Source organism: Ictidomys tridecemlineatus, chromosome 2 (genome assembly GCF_052094955.1).
Source record: "Ictidomys tridecemlineatus isolate mIctTri1 chromosome 2, mIctTri1.hap1, whole genome shotgun sequence".
Lineage (NCBI taxonomy): Eukaryota > Metazoa > Chordata > Mammalia > Rodentia > Sciuridae > Ictidomys > Ictidomys tridecemlineatus.
Genome location: NC_135478.1, coordinates 188,259,993 through 188,287,621, shown reverse-complemented (window position 1 = coordinate 188,287,621; position 27,629 = coordinate 188,259,993). Strand labels below are relative to the sequence as shown.

Here is a 27,629-nt window from a genome sequence, read left to right as displayed (position 1 = left end):
GAAATTTGTGAGGTCTTTCTGCTATTTAAAATACTAATTTCATCTTGTATTTTCCTGTTTCACCTTGTATAATTTTTTAAAAAGCATTTATGGTATTTATGCTTTGTAGTTTATTTCTATTAAAATGTAAGTTCTACAAGGGCAGGGATCATTGATTTCCTAACATCAAAAAATGGATGGTACATGGGAAGTGTTCAGTAAATATTTAAGTGAATGAATGAATGCTGGAAAGAGCATGAGATTTTAAGTTAAACAATATAAACTGAACTCCCAGCTTGTATTATTAATGGTGTGAATTTCAACAATTTACTTCAATGGTGTCTCTAAGACTTAATTTCTGTAAAATAGGAATGTATTTCTCATAACACTATACTATGAAGTAAATAAAATGTTTATGAAGACTTTATCATAGACATTCAGATATTGATCTACTCATCTCTCCCCAAGAAAACCCCTGGTAGTCCCCTCCCCATAGTTTTTTACAGTATAATCAGTTTCCTTTTGAGCAGTACAATTTCTACATTTTCAGAATAAAGTTATGGAAATATGAGTTAAAATCATGAATTTTTTTCAAGAATTCTCTCCCTTTGCTTGATGTTTACTTCTCAAGCAATTTAAAATAAATGCATCTGTTTAAGTATGGCACTAAATTAAGCAAGATTTAAATACCATATTGCCTGCTAAATTGTGCCTGTGTTTTATTAATTTCATTTAAAAAATCTGAATATCAATATTTTGATTATTATAAAATACATCTTATGAGAAATATATGCCATATTCTACTTTCATAATCTTTCAGAATGTTATACCTAATTTGTCATATTTCAGAAATATTTTCCATTAAAAATTCTAATGTACTTTGTGCTTTTTACACTATTATGATTTTCTGCTTTTGTACTTTGCATTTGAAATATTTTTCCTTCATACTTAATTCATAATTAAAAGTTTTGACATTTTACCTTCATCCTTTGCATTTTCTGAAATGCCTTTAAAATCAATAATTTCCTAAAAATATCTCAAAAATGCAGTAAGAAATTCCTTATTATGTAGTAATAGAAGAGGTAAATAAGGACTAAAATAAAGCTACTGACTTATGAACTCTTTGCAAATTCTCTAAGACTATCAATGACAAAGAAACACACTTTAAAATATAAAGAATATTAGATAAAACTTTTATTTTGAATGTGATTTAGTCTTATGTTCAAACTAAAGAATTATGTATAATTTACTTCTTGATCAAAATTAACAAAATTATAAACTATATTTACAACTCAAATTGACAAATCACTTTCTAAAGAAAAACTCTGCTTCATATTATCATAATTTTCCTATGGAGTACAGGCAAAGAATGAAGTTATGTTGTACCACAGATAGTTATTAAAAGCAAATTGAGGATAGTTTGAATAAGACATACAGACATAATTTAAAACAAATATTAGGGTTATTTTCTCTGAAAAGTTAGCTTGCAAATGAAAAGAATCAGCCCAAAACCACATATTGTAATAGCTGTCCTCTTCAAAATTCTACTCTTCCATGTAGATACTTCTTCTATTAATGGTATATGAGTTGGATCATTTTCCCGTTCATTTTGCAGCTAATATTTAGAATGGAAAAAAGAAAAGAGTTAATATGCAATAAACTGAAAATAAAACATCTTTTGATCTGAAAAAATAGATCCATATTAATTTGCTTGATTTGGGGGGGCAACTCAAGATTCTAATGAATATTTAAAGTGAACACATATCTTGAAAGACAGTCTTTCAACATTATCCCATTGCTGTAAATTATTAGTTTTACTTTAAAAATAAATGCTTTCATAGATTGTCACATTTTAAAATGGTGTTTTTAGGTCATGAGATAAAGTTTCTTTAATGTTAACTTAAAGTCTGTATTTTATCTGTGAGGAATAACAATTGATATTTATTTACTTTCATATTAAATACCAATTAATGTCTTAAAAAAGAGTGAACCATTCTTGTAACAAACCTACAATAGATGAAATCTAACAAAAACTGGAAGATCAGATGCTTATGCTAGAAACTTAATACTTTATTTAAATTTAATTACAGAAACACATGTCAACAAAAACTGAAGTGGTCCTTTTACAAATAATGTGTTAAAGAAGCCTCATGCAGTGTGGGAGTGGGGAAATAGAGAGGGCAGGAGGCAGGAAGGATGGAGGGAAGGAAGAGAAGAAAGAAAGGAAAGGAGAAATGGCTGCTGGTGGTGGGTCAGGAGGAAGAGAATAAGCAGAAACCAAAAGATCCTTGAGATAAAAAGAATCAGGCACATTTATAGAGTGATATTTACTAGAAACATCCTGTGCTGGAGTGGTGATATAAATACTTTCAACATCAGCAGAAATAACGACTTCTAAATTCTACAGTGTAAATATTTAATTTTAAAAGCCTGCAAAATTAATTTTAAATTTATAGCAGAAAAACAGACTTCAATGCCAATCTCATTAAGACCGTATTCTTGGTGTAACTTCCAAATGGCTTCATTCAGCAACAGATTCCTTTTTGACACTGATGCTCCATTTACTGAATCCTGAGACAGTCATTCCTTTTATTAACCAATTACTTAGAATGACCCTTTCTGACAGGAGCTGTCAGTATGTTGGTTCGAAAGAGAGTGATGTGGTGTTAAAGTTTAGCCTTGACCTCTCCCACCCTCTCTCTTTGTTACTTCCATAGATTTATCTGTGATAACTCATGTTTCTTTTTTTAAAAATCCCCTTCAGTTATTATTGGTAAATTTTGAAATATTACAAACTTAACAAGCATAATAATATATTCCAAACCTGGAAGCCATAATAATTCCTAAGTCAAATCCCATTATGATAATTATTACTTGAAAACTTATCTCAAAAAAAAATCCATAGCTTGCTCAACAATTAAGATTTTCCTGCCTAGAGAACTGTATCTGTTATTATTATAGACTAATAATGTGTGTTCTTAAGGCTATTCCTTATACAGAAATTTGTAAATTCTAGATAGAGAAGGTCACAGAAAAAAAGGCCTTCTATGTAGTCAAAGAAAGATAAAAATTTTCTTTAAAGGTACACATTATCAAAATAAAATTTATGGTACTTGAATGTATTATCTATGTTTTAAAGTCAGTAAGTCTCTAAAGCCATGGTTTTTAATTTCATTCATTTCAGAAAATTCTGGTTCTCTCTTTCCAATTTTATCTCAGGACTCCATATGCACTCCCCACTTATCCACTCCATCTTTGTAACTTTGAATTGGAGAAACCAAATTAATAACCAACCTTGAGGCAAATATGTCTTAGGGAATTTCCTACATTAAAAGCTGATGCTTTGTGAAGTTTCTATACACAAAGCTTTCCAAATTTTCCTTGAATCCCCACAAAAATATTAAGTTAAATATTCTTCTAGATAAGTTAAAGGTATTGAATATGAATGGTGCTATAATTTTTTGTTGTCTTCAAGTTCAGGCTCTATCTAGCTTGTGCAGAACAGGTGGCTGACATACAGCAGGCACTCCTGTGTTAGTTGAATGAATAAAGTCAGAACACAACTTATAAAATACCTCTTTCATGACTAAAGAGTTATTTTCTCAGAAAATTATAAAATTTATTGCTTATTTTCCCATTTAAAATATCTTCTTCCCACTATTATTTTGTAGAAAATTTGCTTTATAACTTTTTTTATTCTCACTTTTAAAAGACTCCTATTGATTACACATTGTTATAGTCAGAATGAAAAACTAGCTGGAACATGTATAAAGTTTATTTTGAGGAAAATACCTTTTTTTTAAAAAAAAAATCTTTCTTAGTTGTCAATGGACATTTATTTATTTATTTATTTATTTATTTAATGTGGTGCTGAGAATTGAACCCAGTGTCTCACAGTGTCTACAGTAGTAGAACCCAGTGCTCTACCACTGAGCCACAATCCCAGCCTGAGGAAAATACCATTTTTGATATACTAAAAACTAGCTGGAATATGTATAAAGTTTATTTTGAGGAAAATATCTTTTTTAAAAATTTTTTTTTCTTAGTTGTCAATGGACATTTATTTATTTATTTTTATGTGGTGTTGAGAATTGAACCCAGTGTCTCACAGTGTCTACAGTAGTAGAACCCAGTACTCTACCACTGAGCCACAATCCCAGCCTGAGGAAAATACCTTTTTTGATATACTATTAGTGAACATGTTGAATGAATTATAAGTAGAAGCTGTAAAATTTAATATATACCTAACTTTCACATAATATACATCCAAAAGCATTATAGAAATAAAATTAATTTATTAAATAGACATGAAGAATTCAGAAATGAGTTCCTTAGTTGCCTCTAAATGTTTTCCTTTACTCTCTTCTCCTTCAATAAAGGTTCCTATTTTTAGCAGTTGAGATCTTGGTATAGCTAATTTTCTTTAAATTACCTGCCTGTAAAACCAGATATATACTTCTATGTGAATATAAAAACAGAACCCCAAAGACCTACACTCTTTAAAAAACAGAAGTTAAATTACAAATTAATATAGAAAGTCTGGTCAATAGAAGAAATATTTCATTCACCATTATATTAACAGAGCTATATTTCATTTTGGCCTTTTTGCAACTATATAACTACTGAAGATAGAAATATTTTTAGAGTCTTTGGGACATCTTACCAGACCATTTTTGAAAAGTGTGCCACAAGTTTCATTGAGAATATCAGTCTGGTAAACTCCACTTAGAAAGAATATCCCTGGAGTGACACCCTTTCCCTTGCAATCAAACACAAGAGGAGGACATGTTGTTTCTTTAGTATGCATTTCCTTAATGACCAACAAAATTTGTTTTCCATGTATATTTCTTACTTTGAATATTGTCCTTTTCCCATTTGTCTAAGTATTCTACTTGTTACTCTTATCAGAACTGCTCCATTGTCAAGCATTTTTTGTTGTAAAACATTTCCCATAATTACCCGCTCCCTTTTTTAATGTTAAGTATATACCTTTTGAATTAAGTCTTTTAGTTTGCAGACTTCTTCACTCAAATCTTCAACATTACTAACAAGTTCTTCACAAACTGAAGTAAAATTCCGGGGAGAAGCCCATTCTAGTACTATCTGTTAATATTTTCAAAAATTACATTTTAAATAATGGAAACAACTTTATCTAACTTTACATGCACAATGGTTATACAGAATTTCTAAACATTACATTATATATTTGAGAAGGATTGTTTTTCAGGATAAATCCTGACACCAAAAAGAAGTCAGTAATTTTATATAAATAGTAATATATATAATATATAATAGTAATTTTATATAAACAATCAGAAATTTTATGCAAATAGTTAAATCAGATTGCTAAATGCATTTCCTAAGTATAGTTACATATAACACAGAAATTAACATAATTTGTTCTGGTGAACAAATCAACTCATGAAAGTTTTTTAACTTTCATGAAATGATTCCCATACTAGTATTACATAAGATCATAGGAAAACAAATGCATTTAATTTTTTTTTTTTTTTACTAAGACAAACATCTAAAACCTTAATCATGTGAAAAACTCTAGAAAATAAGTTTGCTTTAGCTGGCCACTTATACTTTCTCTCTAAAACTCCCTGAACTAAAACAACTTTATATTGATAATAGTTTTTTAATAACACTCAACACACTGTTTTGTTTCAACTTTCACTTGGGTCTCCTGTCACTTTATATTTTAAACAATTAAATCCACTTTAAGAACAAATGGGAAGTTCAATACATAGATTGGTTTAATTTTTCTTCTGATTCATTTTCCTTTTCCTGAGGGTAAGAACACAAATTTTTTCAATTAATCAGTACATAAAGGAATAATATTAAACTAATTTACTTAATTGGATATTACATTGAACAATTGATATAATTTTACCAGATCAGTACTTTTTATTGAATTATCATGAACTTTCTTCAGTATTCATACTTTTTTTTTCACCTAATAATTTTGGTATAATACCTTATGAGAATTTACAGGTAACTCAGTAATGATATTCTGCACAGCTGTAATTAAATGGCCACACTGTTTGTTTAATTTCAGAAGAAAGTTGAGGAACTCATCACCACTAAAGAAAGAAAACAAAAAGAAATCACTTAAGAGCAATATACTTCCTTCTATTGTGCTAGATACAAAAAAATATCTAGTTATAAAATTAACAGATTCTTTAAAATAGATTAGGTAATATGTATTGGGAACTGAATTAGGCCTTGAATTATACCAATTAAAAAAGAGGAAAAAAATAAGTCTTCAATAATAAGGATCTCATACTTCAAGATGAATGAAGACACATGACTATAAAATTGTTATTTATAGGAAGAAGGAAGGAACCAATACTAGAATATTTACTATATGAAGATACTCTATTACTTATTTTTACATGCATTATTTCTTCCAATCCTCTCCAACAACCACTAATATTAATGCTAGTTTACAACTGAGATATCTATAATTGAGTTACTAAATGATTTTAAACAAGAAAGTAAAAAAATCTGACTTTTTTAGAAGAAAGTTTATTGAAAGAGTGGTGTGGATTAAAGGAACACAAAAATCAAATTAGAGAGAATAGCTGGGAGACTAATAGAAAGATACATCTAAGAGATGATGAAGGAAAGCTTAAACTAAGGATCTGACAGTCTCATTGGAAGGAGGAGGTTGAGTGGTAGTTTAATAAACTTTTAAGATAATAATTTGAAAAATTTTATGATAGATTACATGTGAAATAAAAGGAAGAATCTAGGATGATTCTCAGTTATTTGCTTTCGATGAAAGTTGGTGCCAAGCATAGAACTGAATTTAAGGATGCGTGGTGAGGAGAATAGGGGATGAAGAGAAAACACCGTGGCATAATAATTAAGAGCACGGACTCTTGCATCTAGAGTCAACCTGTTTGGAATCAGCTTCCATACTTACTAGCTTTATGAACCTGAGCAAGCCTAAACTTGAGCCAAATGTTTCCATATCTCTAGAATGGTGACAATAGCACTTTCAGGAGGACTGCAGGAGGCAATATAGAGCATTTTGTCTAGCAAACAGCTGGCATTCAAGCAGACTTAATTATGCTAATAACTGCAATGATAATGAAGACAGGCAGGTGGCAATCACTAGTAAGTAGTAGATAATGTAGGTCTGACAAGGTATTTATCCTGAGGTCTACAGACTCCTGAGGCTAGATATAATTCAGAGAGAGGTTCAGCAAATTCCATGGGGGAAAAAAATTACATTTTTATTTTCACTAACCATTAATTGGAATTCAGCCTTTCTTGTGAACATAATAACAAATCATAATGATTTGGACAACAGAAATCAAAATTATGGTCACAAAGAAGACAGAGAAAAAGGGCATACTATGAAGAGAGGAGAATTAATAGAAGTGAACAAAAAAAGACATTAAAAGAAAAGTAGTTTTAGAAGTAGAAGAATAAGGAATAAGGAGTTAAAAGTTGTTATGAATTCCAGTAAAGGTGATGATTTCAAGAAGAAAAGATTAAGCACATTAAATAAGGTAACGCCATTGATTTTGGCTAAGAGAAGATGCTACTATTGACATTTCAGTAACAAACTAATTTACAGTGAAAAGTACAAAGATACACAACTTAATAGATAAGTAAGTCAAGGATGTGAACAGCTCATTCAGAGAAAAAGAAACAAAAATTGAAAAGATAATAAATAATGGGAATTCAAAATGCTACATTCTACCAAAATGACAAGAATTAAGTAGATCATTAACATCAAGAATTGACAAATTCATGACCTGACCTTTCTGGAGAAGGCTTTAATAGTATCTACTAAAATAAAAATAGACACAAAATCTATTGCTATAGGACCAAATGATACTTTTAAATCCAAACAGAAATTTTTAGATTTAGAATTCTTTCAATATAAACTATATAAAGTTTCTTTTACACCATTTCTGGGAGGAAAGGTTATAAAAAGCAAGCAAGGTCAGCCTTAAGTGAAACTAAGAGCAAACTTTTCTCTAAGATACCTTACAAGAATGTATATAATATTTTCATTTAGGAAAAGTCCTATCTCTTAACTTGAAAAAAAATTAGGTTGAAAAATTAAGTTTTATAAAATATAAGCTTTATGAACATAATAGGTGTACACACACACACTCATCACCAACAATGAAAAGGACCTTATGGTTGCTTTCAATAAGCAAATTGCAAATTAAAAATTTATATTTAGCAAAAAAAGTATTTATAAAAGTATTTTCAAAGTACATATAATTTTTATTCCATTTCCTTTCTGATCTTTATATAGAACTTAAAGATTATAAGACATTACTTCTACCCAAGTAACAGCACTAATTACTTTTTTTTTGTTTCCAGGTAACATTTATTTATACTTACAATTTAGAACTTAGTGCTCTTTAAATATGCAAATTTTGTTTACTATCAAATAAAAAGAATAACTACTCAACAAGTAATTTATTAATGTCATATATATTTCATGAACTCAAGAAAATTATGATCCATTGAGAACTGCCATTCAAAATATCAAGTGATATCAGTTATATAATTCTGGTAGATGATTTGCAGATATATATGTGGAATATTAATTTATCAGCTCTTATTCTAAAAACAGTATGGAACTCAATAGGAACTCAGTTCAAATAAGCAAATAATATTATTAGCAAAACCACAATTTTAATAAATGTAAAGAAAATATATACCTATCTTGTGACTAATTTTCAGGGCCACTGAATATAGACAGCCAAATCATACAGAACAAAATCTTCAGAGTACCATTTTTTATCTTATACTATGTGAATGGTGTCTCTCCATCAGAACCATACGTTGTATAACCTACACAACTTTGCATGACAGCCCAAATAATTTTGCACCTATTTAAAGAATTCAAAATTAGCAAATATGACAAAAGTATGGCTTATTTGATTAAATGTGTGTGTGTGTGTGTGTTTTAACTAAACTAACTACAACCAGACCTATCCCTGTCAGAGGATTACACTTTATGTTCCCATAACATGAAGCCTGGGCACGTGATTTGCTTTGTCAAATAAAATATAACTGGAAGTAACTATGTAACTTTTGAACAGAAGCTTAAAAAGTCACCTACTGGTTCTGCTGATTGTCTAGTTTATTTCTTTTTTTCCCTTTGCCATAGAAAGAGCATATCACAGAATTGGACTGTTCCTTTATCATGTTCTCAGAATAATAATGTGGAAAGCCACTGCAGCTGATCAATAACAACTAAGAAATAAACTTCACTGTTAAAACTGACAGAGATTTAGAAGTTATTTGTTATAACACAATGTAAGCAGACTAATATGATAGTCCATATTTAAAATTTGAAGTCAAGCACTAAGATAAACTTAAAATCTATAATAAAATTATTATATTCAGGTACTATGTACTCATTGTAGAATATCTTAAAAAGCTTAAAGCATCAACATTTTTACCATCCAAAGATAATAACTGGTATTAATAATTGATAATAAGTGGAAAATATTGTACCATAATATTTTTTATAGTATACGTTTTATTCCAGTACTGTTCTTAGAAATGTACATAAATGACATTATACTTCATGTTTTTACATCATACTTTTTATGCTTATATTTTAACTATTTTTTCCATGACACCAAGGTTCAAAATAATCTTGATAAGAAAAATAATTATACGATATAATTTAATTCAACTATTTTTTGGATGTTAAATATTTAGTTCTAATTGTAGAATGTTTAGATATTTTATTTGTTCTAATTAGTTATATATGACAGTAGAATGCATTTTGACATATCATACATAAAGGGAGTATAACTTCTCATTCTTCTGGTTGTACATGATATAGAATTACACTGGTCATGTAATCATATATTCACAAAGGGTCAGAATGTATGATTCATTCTATTATCCTCCTACCTCCACATTCTCTCCTCCCTTCACTTCTTAGAATGTTTATAAACAATGGAGGTGAACAATATGTTACATGTAACATTTTGGATCTATGTAGTTTTTTTTCTTTTTGGAGAAGGAGCAGTTTCTTAATAGCCATAATTCTGAGAAACTTGACATATTCAAGTGGATGTCAGGTAGCTCAGAGCTCAGAGGAAAGATCTGGGCAGAAATTGATAAAAATTTCAGATGTGAAAACTGATTGTTTCTGTTCAAAATATCTCAAAGTTGCTGTGGAATGGCTACTAACATTTTAAAATTGCCCTTTTTATTCTACAAATCTACTAAAGCAGAAAAAAGTAAATGAAGTAAGCATATACATTCTTGGAGCAGAAATTATTGAAAAGATTTTACCCATACAAGAAAAGCATCTTAAAATAAATCAGTAGCTAAATTGTTGAGGTCACATTACCAAGAGATTATAATAAATCAATTCAACTTTTCTTGCTGTTAGTTTTCTTATGACTTAATGACTAATTTCTTCTTTAAAGAATGACTTTGAACAAATGGGAAGTACAACATTTTTCATAACAGCATGTAAACAAAGTCTTTGATTTAATAATAAGGTCAAATTCCTGGAATATATGTCTGCCAGTTTTATTTTTTAAAAAATTCAGCAGTTTTAATAAGTGATCCATTCAGGATTCTGCACATTCTTTAAGTCTATTAAGTCCCACAAAGAAAATTCATACTGGCAACTCTGACAGCATACAAATAAATGATATCAGAAAATTTAATTTGCAAGTCGGTTTGTAGAACTTGGCATATTCCTTCACAGAAACAATAATGAAAAAAAAGTAAAGAAAATGAACAAACATAATAAAAGTTTGCTGATTTTAAAGTTTTCAAAAATGGAATTCTTTGCAATGCATTTTAGGGAAGGGGAAATGTCTGTCAGGTAAACTTCATAATAAAGTTTTTAAGAAATCTGAATAAGATAAATTATTCTCTGAAAGACTTCTCTAAATTCTAAAATGGAATGGAGATCCATTTGTTTATAATAGTTATAATGTTAGCTTTAGACAGGCTGCCCTAGTGATGATACTGTTCCATTTTTAAGTGTTATATTTTACAGAATACTGCAATTCATTGGCTATCAATTTATTCCATAAAATTTGTACAGTTAGGTCCCAGGCAATGAAAAACAAGACTAACATATGCAAGAAGTTCTGCAGGTCATTATGATGATATGGCCAGGTTATAGCATTATTTCTGGGGAGAAAATAAAAATGGAATATGTTGAAATAATAAATAGTACTTGTCAGGGAAAATTGTTACTATACTTTCAATTTTTTAAAAATTTGAAAATAATACTAACCTGGTATTAAATGTAAGATTAAAGGACTCTTGAGGAAACAGAAAAATGTAAAGATTTCTTAAAGGGAACTTGTAGGCACTTTATGTGGGTTTGTGGTAGGGATGGGGGCTTCTGAGGATTGAACCCGGGGCTTTCTACATGCTAGGCAAGCATCTACCATGGAGCTATATACCTATATGTTTCTATTTTTTTAAAAAATTCCAATTTAAGTGATGGTCTCACATAGTTACCTAGGCTAGCACCCAACTTGCGATCCTCCTGTCTCAGCCTCCCAGTAGCTGGGATTACAGACATATAATCATGTCTAGCTACTTCTAGGCACTTTTAAGAGCTCTAGAGGTAAAATTTTTTTATTTGTCCTCTGCAAGTCATTATTCCTATATTTAGTATCTGTAATAATGGTCATTATTTATGTTTTTGGTACTGGAGATTGTACCTAAGGGAGCTCTACCACTGAGCTATATCCCCAGCCCTTTTTGAGACAGAGTCTCCCTAATTTACTTAGGGTCTCACTAAGTTAAGGAGGTTGGCCTCAATTTGTGTTCCTCCTGCTTTAGCCTTGGGTAGCCAGGATAATAATGGTTATTTTTTGACCCAGATGAAACAAAAAGGGAAATGGTGATGAGAATTTTCTAATTATTTTAAGAACAACAGGAAAAAAATGAGTTAGGAAAAACACACATAAGCAAAAGAGACTGGGTAAGATGTAATTAACGTGACCACATACAATGAGAAACAGAAGATGAGGGAAAACATATTTGGTATGCAGTCTCCAAACAGTGACGAAAGATATCATAAAAAAAAAAGAAAATCTCATAGGATGATTATCAGGTAGTGTTGCTAAGTAGGAGAAGCTAAAAATTACTTGGTTGGTAAAAGAAAAACAATTATTATGGATTATTAGAATTCCAAAATCAAGGTGTTTTACTATAGGGAATGTCTACATACAAAAATTTTTACAAAAATTACTAAATATATAATCATAATCTAAAGCAAAATAATCCTTATGGGTTTTCTAGTCTATGTTTAAATCCTTCTATAAGCAAAAACCTCCAGATGTTAAGTATTATATGTAATGAAATTATTTATTCTGGACATCATATATTTATTAATGCAGTCTAAGAGTGATAGCTTTTCATGGCTAGGCATATGATACTATCAAGATAAATTAGTAATCCACCAAAATTGTAGTGATTCTTCAGGTGTATTTAGTTATATCTAACCCATTCTGTAGTAATATAGTTAATTTTTAACTCTTCATTTATCCTTACTAAATATAATCCTATTAAGTTTGGGGGAATTTGCCTCAACCTGCCCAAAACTTTAAAATCTTATTTAGTCCTTGAAATCATACAGAGCATTTCCCTCTGACTATAATGGAATCAAACTGGAAATCAATAACTACAACAAGAATCTCCAAACACATAGAAATCACATGACATACTTTTAAATCCATGAATCTAAGAGGAAGTCTCAAAGGAAATCAAAGTATATATAGAAGTGAATAAAAATGACCATATAACATATTAAAACTTGTGTAATGCAATTAAAGAAGTCCTGAGAGGGAAATGAAAGAGGCTAAATACTCACATAAGCAAAACCAAAATGTCTTAAATAAATAATCTTAGACTTATACCTCAGGAATCTAGAAAAAGAGTGAAAAAAAAATTCAAAGTAAGCAGAAGGAAAAAACAATAATAGCAGAAATCAATAAAATTAGAAATAGAAAATTTTACTCAAAGATAGGTTCTTTATAAAATTAATAAACCTCTAGCAAGACAAGTACAGATAAAAAATAGAAGACATAAATCACCAATACTGGGAACGAAATAGGGTATTATAACAGATCTCACAGTCATCAAAAAGATTGCAGGGAATAATACTAGCAACAAATTTATGCTGGTAAATTCAAACACAATTAGAAGATATGAACCATTTCCTCAAGATCTATAAACTACTAAACCTAGCCAAGATGAAAAAGAGAAAATTGAATAGTCCTATAACCATTAAAGAAATTAAATTTATAATTAAAAAGTTCCTCCAAAAGTTCACTAGAATCAGATGAGTACATGGGAAAAGTCCAATTAAAATGTTTAACAAAGAATTAACACTAATTCTACACAACCTACTGAAGAGTTTTCCGGAAAACTCAGAAAAGGAGAAAAACTTCCTACATCATTTTATAAGGCCAATTACTCTGATATCAAAACTAGACAAAGCATAAAACCTAAAGAGCAATATTTCACATGAACTTACATGCAAAAATTCTTAATAAAATACTGACAAAATTATATTCAACAATTCATAGAAAGAATAATAAACCATACCACATGGGATTAATACCAGGTATGAAAGGCTAGTTCAATAATTAGAAATCCAACAAAGCAATTTACCACATTTATATGACTATAGAAAAAATCTGTGTAACAATGTCAATTAGCATAGAAAAAGCATTTGATAAAATTCAACAACCATTCATGATAAAAATATTTACAATAGGAACCGAGCTAAATTTTCTTTCTCATAAAGAGTTACTACAAAAATCTCTATGTATCTAAAATCACAGTTAATAGTATAAAAGTGGAGTGATTTTCCCTTAAGAATGAGAACAAGACAAGAATGCCCACTTTTCACCTCTCTTATTCAACAAAATACTGGAAATTCTGTCCACTATAATAAAGCAAGAAAAATAAATAAAAGGCATACAGATTGGAAATGAAGAAATTAACCTATTTCTCTGCAGACTACATGATTTGTGTAGAAAATCTCAAAGAACCTGGACAAAACTATGTCTAATAAGTGAGTTCAGCAATGATAAAGTACTTACAATCAGACCATGGAAATAAACTGCATGTGGAAACAAATAAAAATCCAATATCATTAACAATTGCTCTAAAGATAATAAAATGCTTAAGTTTTGTACATAGTTTGTTAGATTTATGCCTATGTAATGAAAATTATAAAATGTTGATGAAATGAAGATCTCAAACTTGTAGGGATATCTATGTTCAAGGATTTACTAGACTTAACATAGTTAAGATATCTTCTCAATTTTGTGTAGGATTAGTACAATTACTATAAAAATTTCAAAAAAGGTTTTGTAGATGTAGAAGAGCTTAATTAAAAAATATATATATGAAAAGAAGATGAATCTTTCTTCCTGATGTTAAGACTTACTATATACAGTTAGCAATACCATATTCATCATGATTATTCTAATTGGAAAATCTGAAATCTGAATCAAATTTCTAAGCACTTTGGATTTTTGAATTAGGGATGCTCAACAGGTATAGTCCATGCAAATATTCCCCAATCCGAAAAACTTCAAAATCTGAAATATTTATGATCCCAAGCATTTCAGATAAAAGTAGATACTCAATCTATACTTACAGAGGGATAGACACTGCAAGAACCCAGAATAGAGGACTCAGAACAATCTATACAAATAGTCCAATTCAATTTTAACAAATAATGAAAACCAAATCTGCAGAAGGAATAACATTTTTAACAGTGCTGGAACAAATGGACATCCATAGCCCCAAAATTAACTTCAGCCTGCATTGTACCAACACAAAAATAAACTCAAAATGTACCATGGACTTAAATATAAAACTAAAACTTCTGGGAAAAAAAGGATAGAAAAAAAATTTAGAACCTAATTCCTTAAACTTGACACCAGAGTATGATCTGTAAGAGGAAAATGTGATAAGCCAGTCCTCAAGATTTAAGTTTTGTTCTATGAAAGATGAAAAATCACAGGCTAAAAAAAATTTAGCACATATCCAACAAAAGACTTGAATATAGACCATGCCCCAATATCAATATTAAAAAAAAACAATCAATCCAATATAAATTGGGCAAAAGACAGAGACATTTCACCAAAAAGGATACACAGATGACAAATAAGACACAAAAAGGTGTTCAACACGATTACCCTTTAGGTAAATGCAAATAAAATCACAATGATCTGTTACTATACACATATAGAAATGGCTAAAAATAATTAGTGCTTACATCAAATGCTGATGAGTATTCAGAGAAACTGTATCACTAATATACAGTTGGGGAATATAAGAGAATATTGACATTTTGGAAAAAAAGTTGATTAGTTAAAAAAAACCACAACAAATATATAGCTCCCAAACAACCTTTAAAATGCCCTCCTGAACATTTTATCCAGAGAAATGAAAACTTACTTTATAAAAGAATTTTATAAATATAAATATATATATACATATATGTATATATAATTAATATTTCTTTAGTTGTAGTTGGACTCAATACCTTTATTTTATTTGTTTATTTATATGTGGTGTTGACGATCAAACCCAGGGCCTCACGTGTGCCAGGCAAGCACTATATCGCTGAGCCACAACCCCAGCCATATAAATATATATTCATAGCATAGAATAAACAGATTCTAAAATCTAATCAAATGTCCTTCAATAGATAAATGGTTAAACTATGGTAAATGCATACCATGGAATATTACTAATTCACAAAAGGAATAAACTATTGTACTGATACATGCAAAAATATTAACTAAACTTAACAATGATTGCAAAAAGTCAATTTTAAGAAGACATTTACTGTACGGTTCTATTTATATAATAGTCATGAAATAATATCATCATAACAAATTATCATCATTTGCTCAGGGTTAAAAATGGAGAAATGGATGAACATGGCTGTAAAGGGGTTGGATAAGGAAGCCTGTGGTATAGGGATATTAAAAGTATTGAGAGTGGTTACATGAAACTACATATGATATAATCACACAGAATTATATATACACACAAATAAGTGAAAGCATGTATAACTGGTAAAATATGAATAAACTCTGGATTGCACCAATATCAATATTCTGGTTTTGATATTATACTACAGTTATGTAAGAATTAACAGAGGGTCAAACTGCATGAAGGATGCATGGTACCTCCTTGTGTACCTATGAAATATCACGTGAATCTAAATTATTTTAAAATCAAACATTAAGTTAAAAAACATTCAATTCTCTAAATTTATTAATAAAATCAAATATTATTTTCAAAGTAGATTTTGGATTAGTAACAATCAGTGTTTAACAAATTTATATTATTGGAAATGAAATTTATAGCTTGACAACAATTTCTCACATAGTAAAGGCTGAACATGCTCATATGAGAAATGCTTTCTTATTAACATAAGAGAAAATATCACTACTTTGAATTTTTCAGTTTGACATCTAAAATAATTTAAAGGGAGTAAAAACTATACCGGGAAAAGCATAGCATTCTATTTCTAAGCAAAGAATATTCCAAAATCTGTTTCTTTGGGAAAATATTATTATCAAATCAAATGACATAGACATGATCAAAATTAAACTAAAAAAGAACAGTTGAGTCTAAATAATATTAATATAAATTGATAAGTTAATTTTACCTGATTTCCAACTTTGCCACTTCAGGTAACTCTCCAAAATTTATCTCTTCTACCTCCAGTTCTTTAACAGCAGCCAGAATTTTCTGCTGATCTTTAGAGGTAATTCCATTCTAAGTAGAAATAATTTTAAGGTGTAGTTAAGATAATTATACTTGAATAATTTAATCTTCAAAATTATTAAAGAAGTTTTCAACTTGCATCCTGAAAAACAGACATATTAGAAAATAATATACTAAAACATGGTTTGATTGTATAACTAATGAGGATATTTACATCATTAAAATATTTAGGCATATCGTTAATTACAGTAATATTTTTGCAATACATAATAGTTGCAATAGACTAACAAATCCAATTACTAGATTTTAATACATAATGGTCAAATGAACAAGATACAAGTTGATTTACTTAAGTAGTATGCTTGTTTTGATTTTTAGTGATACTAATAATTTCAAGTTTCTAATGTGTTCAGGGAACAAAATCATTGCTTTTTAGATAGCCTATTAAAGTATCTTCAATATTTCTCACATTACTTTTGAATTGTTACTTAATATTATTAGATGTGAAAATAATGTCTTTTAAAAATTATTTTTAGATATAATGACACTAGAGTATATTTTGACATATTAATCATACATGGAGTATAACTTATCCTAATTAGGATCCTCTTCTTGTAGCTGTATATGATGTGGAGTTCCACTGGTTGTACATTCATATATGAACAAAATAATGTCTTGATAGTTTTGAAAGACCAACAATAGTGGTACTATTTGGAAGACACATACCTATGCCTACAAACATTTAAAAAATACTTCTTATTTCTAAGAAATCTATTTTACAAATTTATTCACATTTGGAAATAAAACACTGGTTTTAATTGAGATATCATGGCCACCTGGAGGAACAAAACCAAAACTTTTAAGTCTTTGAATGTTTCTAAAGTAACAATACTGTAATCAGATTTTAGAATTGGTTATTCATAATCATATTTAATCAAGAACCTAATAAAATATGAATCACAGTCTGTAACCCCAGAAATTTTGAAACAGAAAATAAAAGGAGGCCCAATTTAAAAAGAAATCAATATATCTGGAGTTTTGAAAATGATACTAACCTTTGCAAATTCATCTTTTTTCATGGTCAAAAGTTGTCTTAAAGTTATATCCCTTTCCTGTAGAAAAGGGAAAATAAAACCCCATCACTTTTCAATATAAATAGTAATAAGCAAAGTAGGTAAGTGTATATAAGATAGTTAACTGCTGTACTCTTAAACCACTTCCAGCTTTCTAGAGGGGATAGAGATGTAGACAGAGAACTACACTATTGGGTAGATAGTATACATTCACTTAAAAAAAGTATAAATATAACTAGTATTCCAGATTCAAATAAAATGATTACTTTCAAATTACTTTTCAATTTTGCTTACATGAAAACAGATCTATAAAATGGAATATAAATTATATTTATACTGAAGAGTTCTCCAAATAGAAAAAAGTTTCAAAATTGTACAATAAAACCCAATTCTAAAACACCTGAACAGAATGTGCACACTCCTAAGGGGAATCTATTTTAAGTACTACTTTACTACTTCAGTATCCTCACAGTAATTCTCATCTACTCAAATCCACAATGTATGTTTACGGCACCTAGGTAATGGTTGGCATATGATCTAATTTACCTTTCGAGACACCTTATGTTAGCTACTACTGTTCTTAAGGAAAAAAAAAAAGTTTAAGTAACGTATTTCAGTCAATAACCAGAGCAAGAATCTGATATCAGGTTTGTTTGGTTTAAAAGCATGCTTCTAGTGTTTTATACAAGAAAATCAGCAACTTCAAAAACAAATGGTGTACGTATTTACAGAGGACTTAGATAGCTGGCAAAGGTTGTCAAATTCAACCAGCATAAACTTTATTTAAATATCTATAATAATAAAATTTGGGGATACTTACTACAAGTTTAAAATGAGATGTATTGCAAATTATGCAGAAAAGGTATAGCATTAATTAATAGGCATCTTTATGAACTGAAACTTAATGTTAGGTTAAACAACAAATCAACATATATAAAAAACTCATTGTAGTTTACCCAAAATCTCACCTTTAATAAGTCTGTCATATGTTCCAGTCCAAGACCGTGTAAAAATATTTCCAGATCTCCAAATGCTGTGTATGAACTATACATATTTATAGCAATGTCAATTTCAGAACAGACCATAAATGTACAACTAATAAATATATACTTATATTTTACAGAAAAAAATAGAATAGTAAGAATGAGTCTATATAGAATATATTTGTAAATTTACACTACATATTTGATGATGTATCAAAGGAATGAGCAAGTCTGAATTCTTCCTGCCCACCCTTGGGTTGGATATTGAATCTAGGAATTTTTGCGCAGGCTAAGCAAGTGCTCTACTACTGAGCTACACCCTCAACCCAAAGCAGAGTTTCCTAAACAATGATATGAGAGAAAATGCTGATGGTAAAATGTAGTTCATCTTTCCTAAGAATGAAAATATTCATTAACATATATTCCTTGTAAAATTTATGCATGTAAAAATCTCTTCAATTGTGATAAATAAAAATTAAATATCAGCTTTAAATGTTTACCCCATGTTTTTTAAATGTTTACCCATGGTTTATGGTCATATACCAAAAAATAATATTCAGGAAAAAATATTTTTAGTTTTAGTTTAAAAAATGAGTAATACGCTAAAAATACTCAGAAGCAAGGGATAATACAGTTTGGATACTAACACAGAAGCTGAATCCCTTAAAAATAAATTTTATTGGTATTTTACTAAAAGTTTATATTTAAAGCCAAAGTCGTTATATGATTAATATTAGTACACATAAATAAAACCCTCTAAAATTAGGAAAAACAATGCGCTTAAAATCCAGACATTTCTAAGTGATATTTAAAAATGCCTGTCAAAGTTTAAAATATCATATATCTCAAATAAGTCACCACATTTACTATAAGTAGTAAAAGCATGCATTTTTAACTTCTACATAGGAATTCTATTGAACTAAAATATGTTACCCAAATATGTGATCTTTTTCCTTATCAGAATCTGCTGTTAATAGTTTACAAATAGTCTCCTCTTTAGTTAGCTGTTGAAGCTTTCCTTCCAAAGGATTTAAAGTCAATGAAAGAAAGTTGAAGATCTGAAAAGATTCACAAATTAGTCAAATACAGTTAATATTTTTATATACTATAATTGCACTTAAAACGAATGACATATGATTAATTTTCAACTGGAAAATAAAATTTTAGCAAGGTGTAAGGGTCAGAACTTTCATGACCTGTTGCCCTGAGAATAACTTTTATAAAATCAAGTAAATGCTTTCTTGACCTAAAATAACCAGAAAAGAGTTTTAACTAATTCAAAATAGTAAAATTAGAGAAAGTAGTATTTTTAGTAATACATAATACAAAACTAAAACACCATTTTAACAAATGACTCAGAATGATTAAGTAGTATGTTAGTACTTGAAATACATTGCTAAGTGGGAAGGAAGCAATAAACTTGCTTAAATATATACAAATCCCAACTATATACCTCAAAGCAATGTGGTAAAATTTCTTAGTTTTACAATCTAACTTCTTAATTTTACAATCTAACTTCAAGGCTATGTCATGTAATCAGTCAAAATATAATATCAAATATCATGTTAATAAATGATTTATGATTAAATATAACCTGTGAAGTTCTTAATTATTATATCAAATTCAGTATCATCTACCCAAAATTTAATGTAGTAAACTGATTTTTAGTCTTCAAATTTTCAAAGGTTAGAAGAAATAATACAAACAGCTTTTGTATTTTATTTTAGTTTTTTTAGTATACTGGAGATTGAACCCAGAGGTGCTTAACCACTGAGATACATCCTAGTCCTTTCTTATATTTTATTTAGAGACAAGGTCTTGCTGAATTGCTAAGTGCCTCAATAATCTGCAGTGCTTGCCTTTGAACTCTCCATCCTCCTGCCTCAGCCTTCAAGTTGCTGAGATTACAGGCATGCACTACCTTGTGGGCTTTCTTTTTGAAATTTTGCAAGACTTTAGCAATTAGTCTCTAGAATAATTTTAGAAATATACATTTTATTTGGAAAATAATATGCATGTTTATTAGACTGCTCAAAAATTAATGAAAGTTATTTTACATGCAGTATAAGTGGAATGGTCTGAAAATTATGTGATAGAACCTGTAGAATTTCATATACTTTAAAATTCAGAATCTCAGTGTTATGAACTCTTGAACTTAATTTACAATGGTATTGTACTTGATCTATGCTTAGAAAGTACAGACCTCTGGCTAAACTTTAATATTCAAACCAAAAGTTTGTATTCATAAACTAATTTAATATATGGCAAATATCTATCATTGAGTTTTAAAATCTGAATGACAGCAGATTATACACCCGAGTATGTTATCACTTTACCACATAGCTTGTCACACATATAGGAATAAGTGTTGCTTAAAGGATTTAATGTTTAAATTGTCTAACATCTACAAATTAAAATTGTACAACAATGTTTTAAGTCCATTCTTTACTGTTGCAATATGTAAGTTAATTTTAAAAAATCTAAACCAGTTTGTAATGTTAGTCTAATTTCATTACTAGCAACACAGTAAGAGCAATATCTTTTTATATAACTTATCACATTATAAATGTCTTAATTTAGTAGATGAATAGTAGAAAAACATTAATTGGTTGGATAAAAAATTATTTATACATTTAATAATATCTGAAAAACTACTATTACACTTGTAAATTCCAACAAAATAACATAAAAATTCTACATAAGATAATGTGACATACCACAGAAAAATTACTTTAACATATTTATGGCTACCTCAAGATGTTTATTTCTTTTTGCAATCTCACTTGGTGTCTTTCCATCTTTGGTTTGTAGCATTTTATTAGCTCCAAGTTCAAGCAACTTCAAAACTACATTTTTATGACCTTGACGTGCTGCCCATGTTAAAGCCTATAAGGGGAGGAAAAGCGGATTGCTTAAAGAGAAGGAGTGTACATGAGATAGATAGAAAATGTTTCCAAGAGTATTAATGGCACAATAAAAAAGAGAAAATGGTTAATTAACAGGATGACGCAATCTTTTCATTTAACAGTATAATGTAAACATATTTCCATAATTGTAATGTAAACATACTTCCTACACTATAATTGCAAAGCAGATTGCAATATTCACTGATTTTATAAAACCAAATAATATTTTAAAGTTAGGCACTGTTATGGAACAAAATAATTTATTTGCCAATCACCAAAATGTTTTCTACAAAAAAAGAATCCTTAGTATATTTAGAGTCCAGTTTTTTTGTACATTATAACTTTTGTCATAAATAATGACTACAAGAGTCAAATAATTCCTTTTTTTCTATTCATTTGTTGCTGTTTTTCACCAGTGATAATATCCTAGCTCTTCTATAATTATTACTTCTTAAAAACCCTCTTTGTAATAAAACAACGAAGTATGTATTTTGTAGATTATAAACAATAATAACAAAATAGCAAAAATTAAAAAGCAATATTGTAAAAGTGTTCCTTACAGCATAACCATTCTCATCCTGGGCATTAACTTCTGCTCCATGTGCAACAAGGAGAGCAACAACCTGAGGGTGACCATCCCGTGCAGCATACATTATAGGAGTCATAAGTCTTCTAAGGATGAGGAAAAAAAGAAAATTTGTGTTAAGACTGCCATTAACAACTGCTCAATTTCATGAATTTAATTATATACAATACTATCAGTATTATTTTGAAAGCAAAAAAGGCACAAAAGCATTTAATAAGTCAGGTGATTTAAAAATTTAATTTCTAGCAAAAAGTAAATATAAAAAAAGAGATGACACTTAAAGTACTGAATGCTAACACAGCACCCTCTAGTGAAGAAAAGTATTAAAATATCACTAAACCACACTTTCTAATGATTTATTAATTTATATATTCACCTAGGAAATTATTAGGTTACCTGCACTATGCTTATGCTGGGGATACAGTGATGAATTACACAAATAAGGCTCCTACTTCACTGGATTTGCTAATTCTAAATGCTTATTACATTTTATTTGGCAAATTGCCAAAAAATGTAAAATTTAAAACTTTCCCTTATTTTTTAATGTATCTTTATCATGATTCTATTTTAGTTTAAGACTAAAATAATTTTATTCTGAGTTGAAGGCTTATTCTAATCAAGAAAGAGATCAGTCCAATAATTTAGCCTGCCTAACATTTTTTAAAGTTCTTTCTGGGAGAGAACAATGGTTTCTCTTTAGTTTATTATTTCCCAAAATTAGAAATTCAGTCCCTCTACTACTCATGGAAGTTAGTCAGCTTAGTCCTATTCAAAAGGACACTAGAATATTCTATCAGTTCTACTTGGGTTGAATTTAACGCATGGCCTATTTTCAAAGGGGATCTGATATTCTGGTACCAATCTTCCTTAATCACCCTTCAATATCTGATTTAAAAACAAATAACTTCAGAAAACAACAAATAAAATAAGTTCAAAATTCTGCATTTTTATCTGAGAAAGTTTATGTTGGATATTCCTATTACTTACAATACCTATAAACAGATTTTTTTCTCTATAAGGATTATTAGTGTTAGGTATATTCTGAATTTGATTATTTCATACCAATGTTTATAGCACAAAACAATTCACACATTTATCTGTTTCTTCTGTTTCCTCGTATAATTTGATTGTCTTATTTTAAACTATATGCTAACTTAAAACATTCCCTCCTTTACCTTGAATGTTCCCTACCTAATGGTTTTATTAAGAAAGACCATTTTTATAAAGTGAAGATAGGATTTTCTGGATAATTAAGCAAACATAAAAAGTACATGCTTTTTATGAAATTATGAATCAACTAATTATTCTAATTCTTTACTACATCTAAACGAGACCTCCTGGTGTCTCTCCTACATTCCACATCCCCTCACAAAGCCCAAATCTGTACCTCCTCAAATCTTTCCTATTTCACTAAGCCATCATTAAATCCATTACTCAGGCACATGACTAAGTAATGAGTCTTCTCTATCACTCCATATATAAGTCATCAGGAGGTCCTACGGGCTCTACCTTCAAAATATATTCTGCATCTGAGCACATCTCATCACCTTGTTAGCCATGGCAGTAGTCCAAACCATATCATCTTTCTCTGACCTGTATTATCGTAAGAGCCTCATAATGTTTTCTATGCTTTTAATCTTGTCCACTTAATTCTCTTTAAAAATGCCAAGTTGTTCCCTTTCAGGGGAACAATATTACACTGGTTTCGGACTACTGAGAAAAGCTGAATTTATCAAATGGAACAGCAAAATCCTATGCCAGTCTAGCTTATCCAAAATTAATTGACTTTTTAATACTGTCTAAGTGAACCAGCAATAATGTTGCATGACAATTTTGAAAGGAAAAAGAGTAATTTTAGTATTTCCTTCTTGTTAAAGTTTAATGAAGTAACAATTTCATTAACTCCACAGGAATATTTTAAAAAATTATATTAACTGATCTATTCAAGTAACATGGTAACTATTTGTGCTACTGACACTCTTTCAATGCTAATTTTCATCTTATTAAGATTCAATGTAGGAGCTGGGTTGTGGCTCAGTGGTAGAGCACTCGCCTAGCATGTGCGAGGCCCTGGGTTCAATCCTCAGCACCACATAAATAAAATAAAAATATTATGTCTGACTACAACTAAAAAATAAATATTAAAAAAAGATTCAATGTAAAGAAGTCTTACTCTTTTCAAACTACTGCAATTTGGTTCTGCTTGCTCCTTCTAACAAACAACTTTTTTTTTAGCTTATTGTATTTTCATTAATTTTGACTTTTATCGTTATCAGAAATTTTCCTTTGTTTTACTTCACTTAACACTAGTAATGTTTAATATCAAAGTGACTTTCACACTCTTTTTCTTCAACCATTCTAATGATCAGGATTTAGATTTTGTTGTTGTTGTTGTTGTTTTTAGGGCAATATCTCAGTCTTTTAGGTGATAAATCCACTACATTCACATTTAGCATAATGACTGGTATACTTGACAAAATTCTTTTCTGTTTTTGCTGGTTTACTACTCATTACATTTTCCTCTTGAAAATCTGGTGACTCTATGCTTAACAAAAAAATATATTAAACATTATATTTTTCTTTGCTCTTAATATCCTGCAACACATAGTGCAACTGCACTCAAAATGTTAGCTGTGCCTCTACTCAAGATGATGACTTTACATTCCCATGTGTATGCAAAAAAGTCTTTATTTTGCCCTTACTCTTGAATGGCAGAATGACTAAAGATATAATTACAGATCCCAAGTTTATTTCTCAGACTATTTGTCTCCTTCCATATATAGCTTCTATATTGTGAAATACGATAGAAATTTCTGTATAGAAATTGTCTTGTTAGGTAAACTGTGTTTTTAGTAAGCAACTTTTAGGAATTTTGCTTTATTCTTGGTATTTTGAAGTTCACTGTAACGTGTGTTTATTGTAATTTTTAATTAAAATGTATATGCTATCTATTTGCTATTAATTTGCCATGAGCACAATAGATCTTTTAACCCATAGGATTTGTGTCTTAGTTTGGGAATATTCTTGGCCATTATTGCTTCAAATACAGCATAGCTTCCATTTTCTTCTTCTGGAACTCCTATTAGATACATGTTAGCGTTTCTGCCAAGATTTTTCATTTCTTTTACCTTTTCCTTTATATTTTCCATGTGTTACCCTCTGTGTTGTATTCTAGGCAATTTCTTCATATCTAGCTTCTAGTCCATTAATACACCCTTCAGTTGAGTCCCTTCTGCAATTTTTCATTTTATTTAATTTTAATAGTCAACAATGGTTTTCATAATCCACTGTACCTGTTTCATAATCCCTATTTATTATTTGTAAAGGCAAATCCCTCTTTTATTCATCAGAGCAATAAAGTCCTTTTTAGATTCTATTTTCACTAATCTAAGTCAATCTTTTATAGAATTTATTGTCCCCATTTCATTTCATGATGCTTACCTTACCTAGATTTTAGTGATTTATGGCTGTACACCCACCATTTAGATCCTCTAAATACAAAAAGACTCAAGTCACTAACCTTCACTTTGCCTATTACTAATGAAGTTTTTAGATATTGCAAGAGTTCCCATTTGATTCTTTCATCAGTTATTTCTTTTCCATTCATGTCATTCATGTTCGTTGTTCACTTGTATCTACATATTTGGTTTTGCTCTTTAGAATGGGATCTATAATATCATTATGTTACCAAACTGGTCATTATTTGTGATTTGAAAACCAAATGAAATTTGAAGTTTAGTATTAAAAAAAACTATCTCATTTTATACTTTTTATTTCTAACAGTTTCTGAGTTGATTATCTTGGGTTTACCAAATATATAATCAATATAATCTTAATTATAATTTCGTACTCTCTTTCCTAATTAAAAAAAAAAAGACCTAATAGCTTAATCTGAGGCAACAGAGTTTAATGTCATAAGATGGAGGTCAGCAAAATTTTCCTGTAAAAGGCAAAAGAGTATACCTTTTAGGGCTGGTGTAACACACTGGGATATGCATGCCACAACCACTCAACTTTGCTGTTTTAGCATGAATATTGGCATAGACAAGACATAAATGAATCAGCACAGGTGTCTTCCAATAAAGCTTTAGAAGTCTGCCAACTTCTGGTTTAAACTATGGTTTATACTAGGTTCAAATCTAACTTTCAGCCTTTCTTGAGTGAATAATATTAAGTATGTTTCTTAAGTTTTTATTGCCTCAGTTTCTACACATACGCATAAAAATACTTTCTACACTTGTGGTAATTATTTTTTATACTACCATAATCTGTGATAATGAATAATAATGTTCAGTAAGAAAACTACCAGGCACAAAAAAACACTTTGTCATTATTAGTTATTTTTATTAACTACATTTCATTTTCTTTTTTTTTCTTGCATAACTAGAATGCTTAATCTTTCCTAAAACAACAGTAAAGCAAAAACAAAGACTGCTTATAAGAATCTTGTCTTGTTCCTGACATCAATGCAAGTGCTGGTAGTGTTTTTCCATTAAGCATATGATTAGTTTTGGCTTTAGATATATGTTTATAAAATTAAAAAACCATTCGTCTAATCAAATTTTATGAAGGTTATAAAAATAGAAATCTGAAATAGATTTTTAACTTTCATAAAATGCCATTTGGCATCTATTATAATGGTAACCTTCCGTATCTTAACAAAAAATACCTTGACCTAAAATATTTTCCCTAATATTGAGCCATTTTTCCATAGTTGACATGAATTTTATTTGATCATGGTATATTATTAATTTAATTTACTGGTAACATTAAATTTACTGATAATTCATTAAGGATTTAGGATTTTGTATCTATGTTTGTAACTGAGATTGATGTATTTGTTTTTTGGGGGACAGATAATTTTTAAAATTGAGTCTCAGAACAATGTTGTTGCTTTATTAAAAAAGGAACTGAAAGGCTTCTAGTTTTTTATGTTCTAGGACTATTTAGAGAGAATTAGTGTAATCTGTTCCTTGGAAGTTTAAAAGAAGTAACTTGTTAAATTTTCATCTGAGGCTGATACTTTTTTTGGAAATTAGGTCTCTAAAATTTTTTCTCAAAAGATGAATAAAAATCACAACATAAAAATTCTTTTAAAGTATACATACAAAACAAATTAGAAACAGCATCTTCCTCACATATAACAATAAAAAATTCTGTAAGATGAAATATACAGAAAGATCTTATAAATAAGTAAAATACATTTGGACCACCAAATAAACTCCCAACAGAATGTGCAATTAATACACAAATATAAATATGTAACAAAATGTCTAACACTAATCAATTAAAGATTACTGAAAAGCACGTAAGCAAAAAATGAGGCATCATTATTTACAAATCAGATTGTAAAACAGAGCATAAA

General features: G+C 29.3%; 1 protein-coding gene across 1 annotated transcript in view; it reads right to left on the bottom strand.

Annotated features, from left to right (window-relative positions):
- Nucleotides 1–1,155: 1,155 nt before the first annotated feature.
- Nucleotides 1,156–27,629, bottom strand: part of Asz1 (ankyrin repeat, SAM and basic leucine zipper domain containing 1) — a 42,896-nt gene continuing 16,422 nt past the window's right edge. The window contains exons 5-13 of the mRNA XM_005332272.4: nt 22,239–22,350; nt 21,524–21,658; nt 19,706–19,830; nt 18,758–18,833; nt 17,772–17,828; nt 16,658–16,767; nt 5,960–6,065; nt 4,969–5,082; nt 1,156–1,594 (exon numbers count right to left, since the gene is read on the bottom strand). Of these exons, the coding sequence (XP_005332329.1) occupies nt 1,442–1,594; nt 4,969–5,082; nt 5,960–6,065; nt 16,658–16,767; nt 17,772–17,828; nt 18,758–18,833; nt 19,706–19,830; nt 21,524–21,658; nt 22,239–22,350 (988 nt within the window). The 3' untranslated portion in view covers nt 1,156–1,441. The remainder of the gene's footprint in view (nt 1,595–4,968; nt 5,083–5,959; nt 6,066–16,657; nt 16,768–17,771; nt 17,829–18,757; nt 18,834–19,705; nt 19,831–21,523; nt 21,659–22,238; nt 22,351–27,629) is intronic.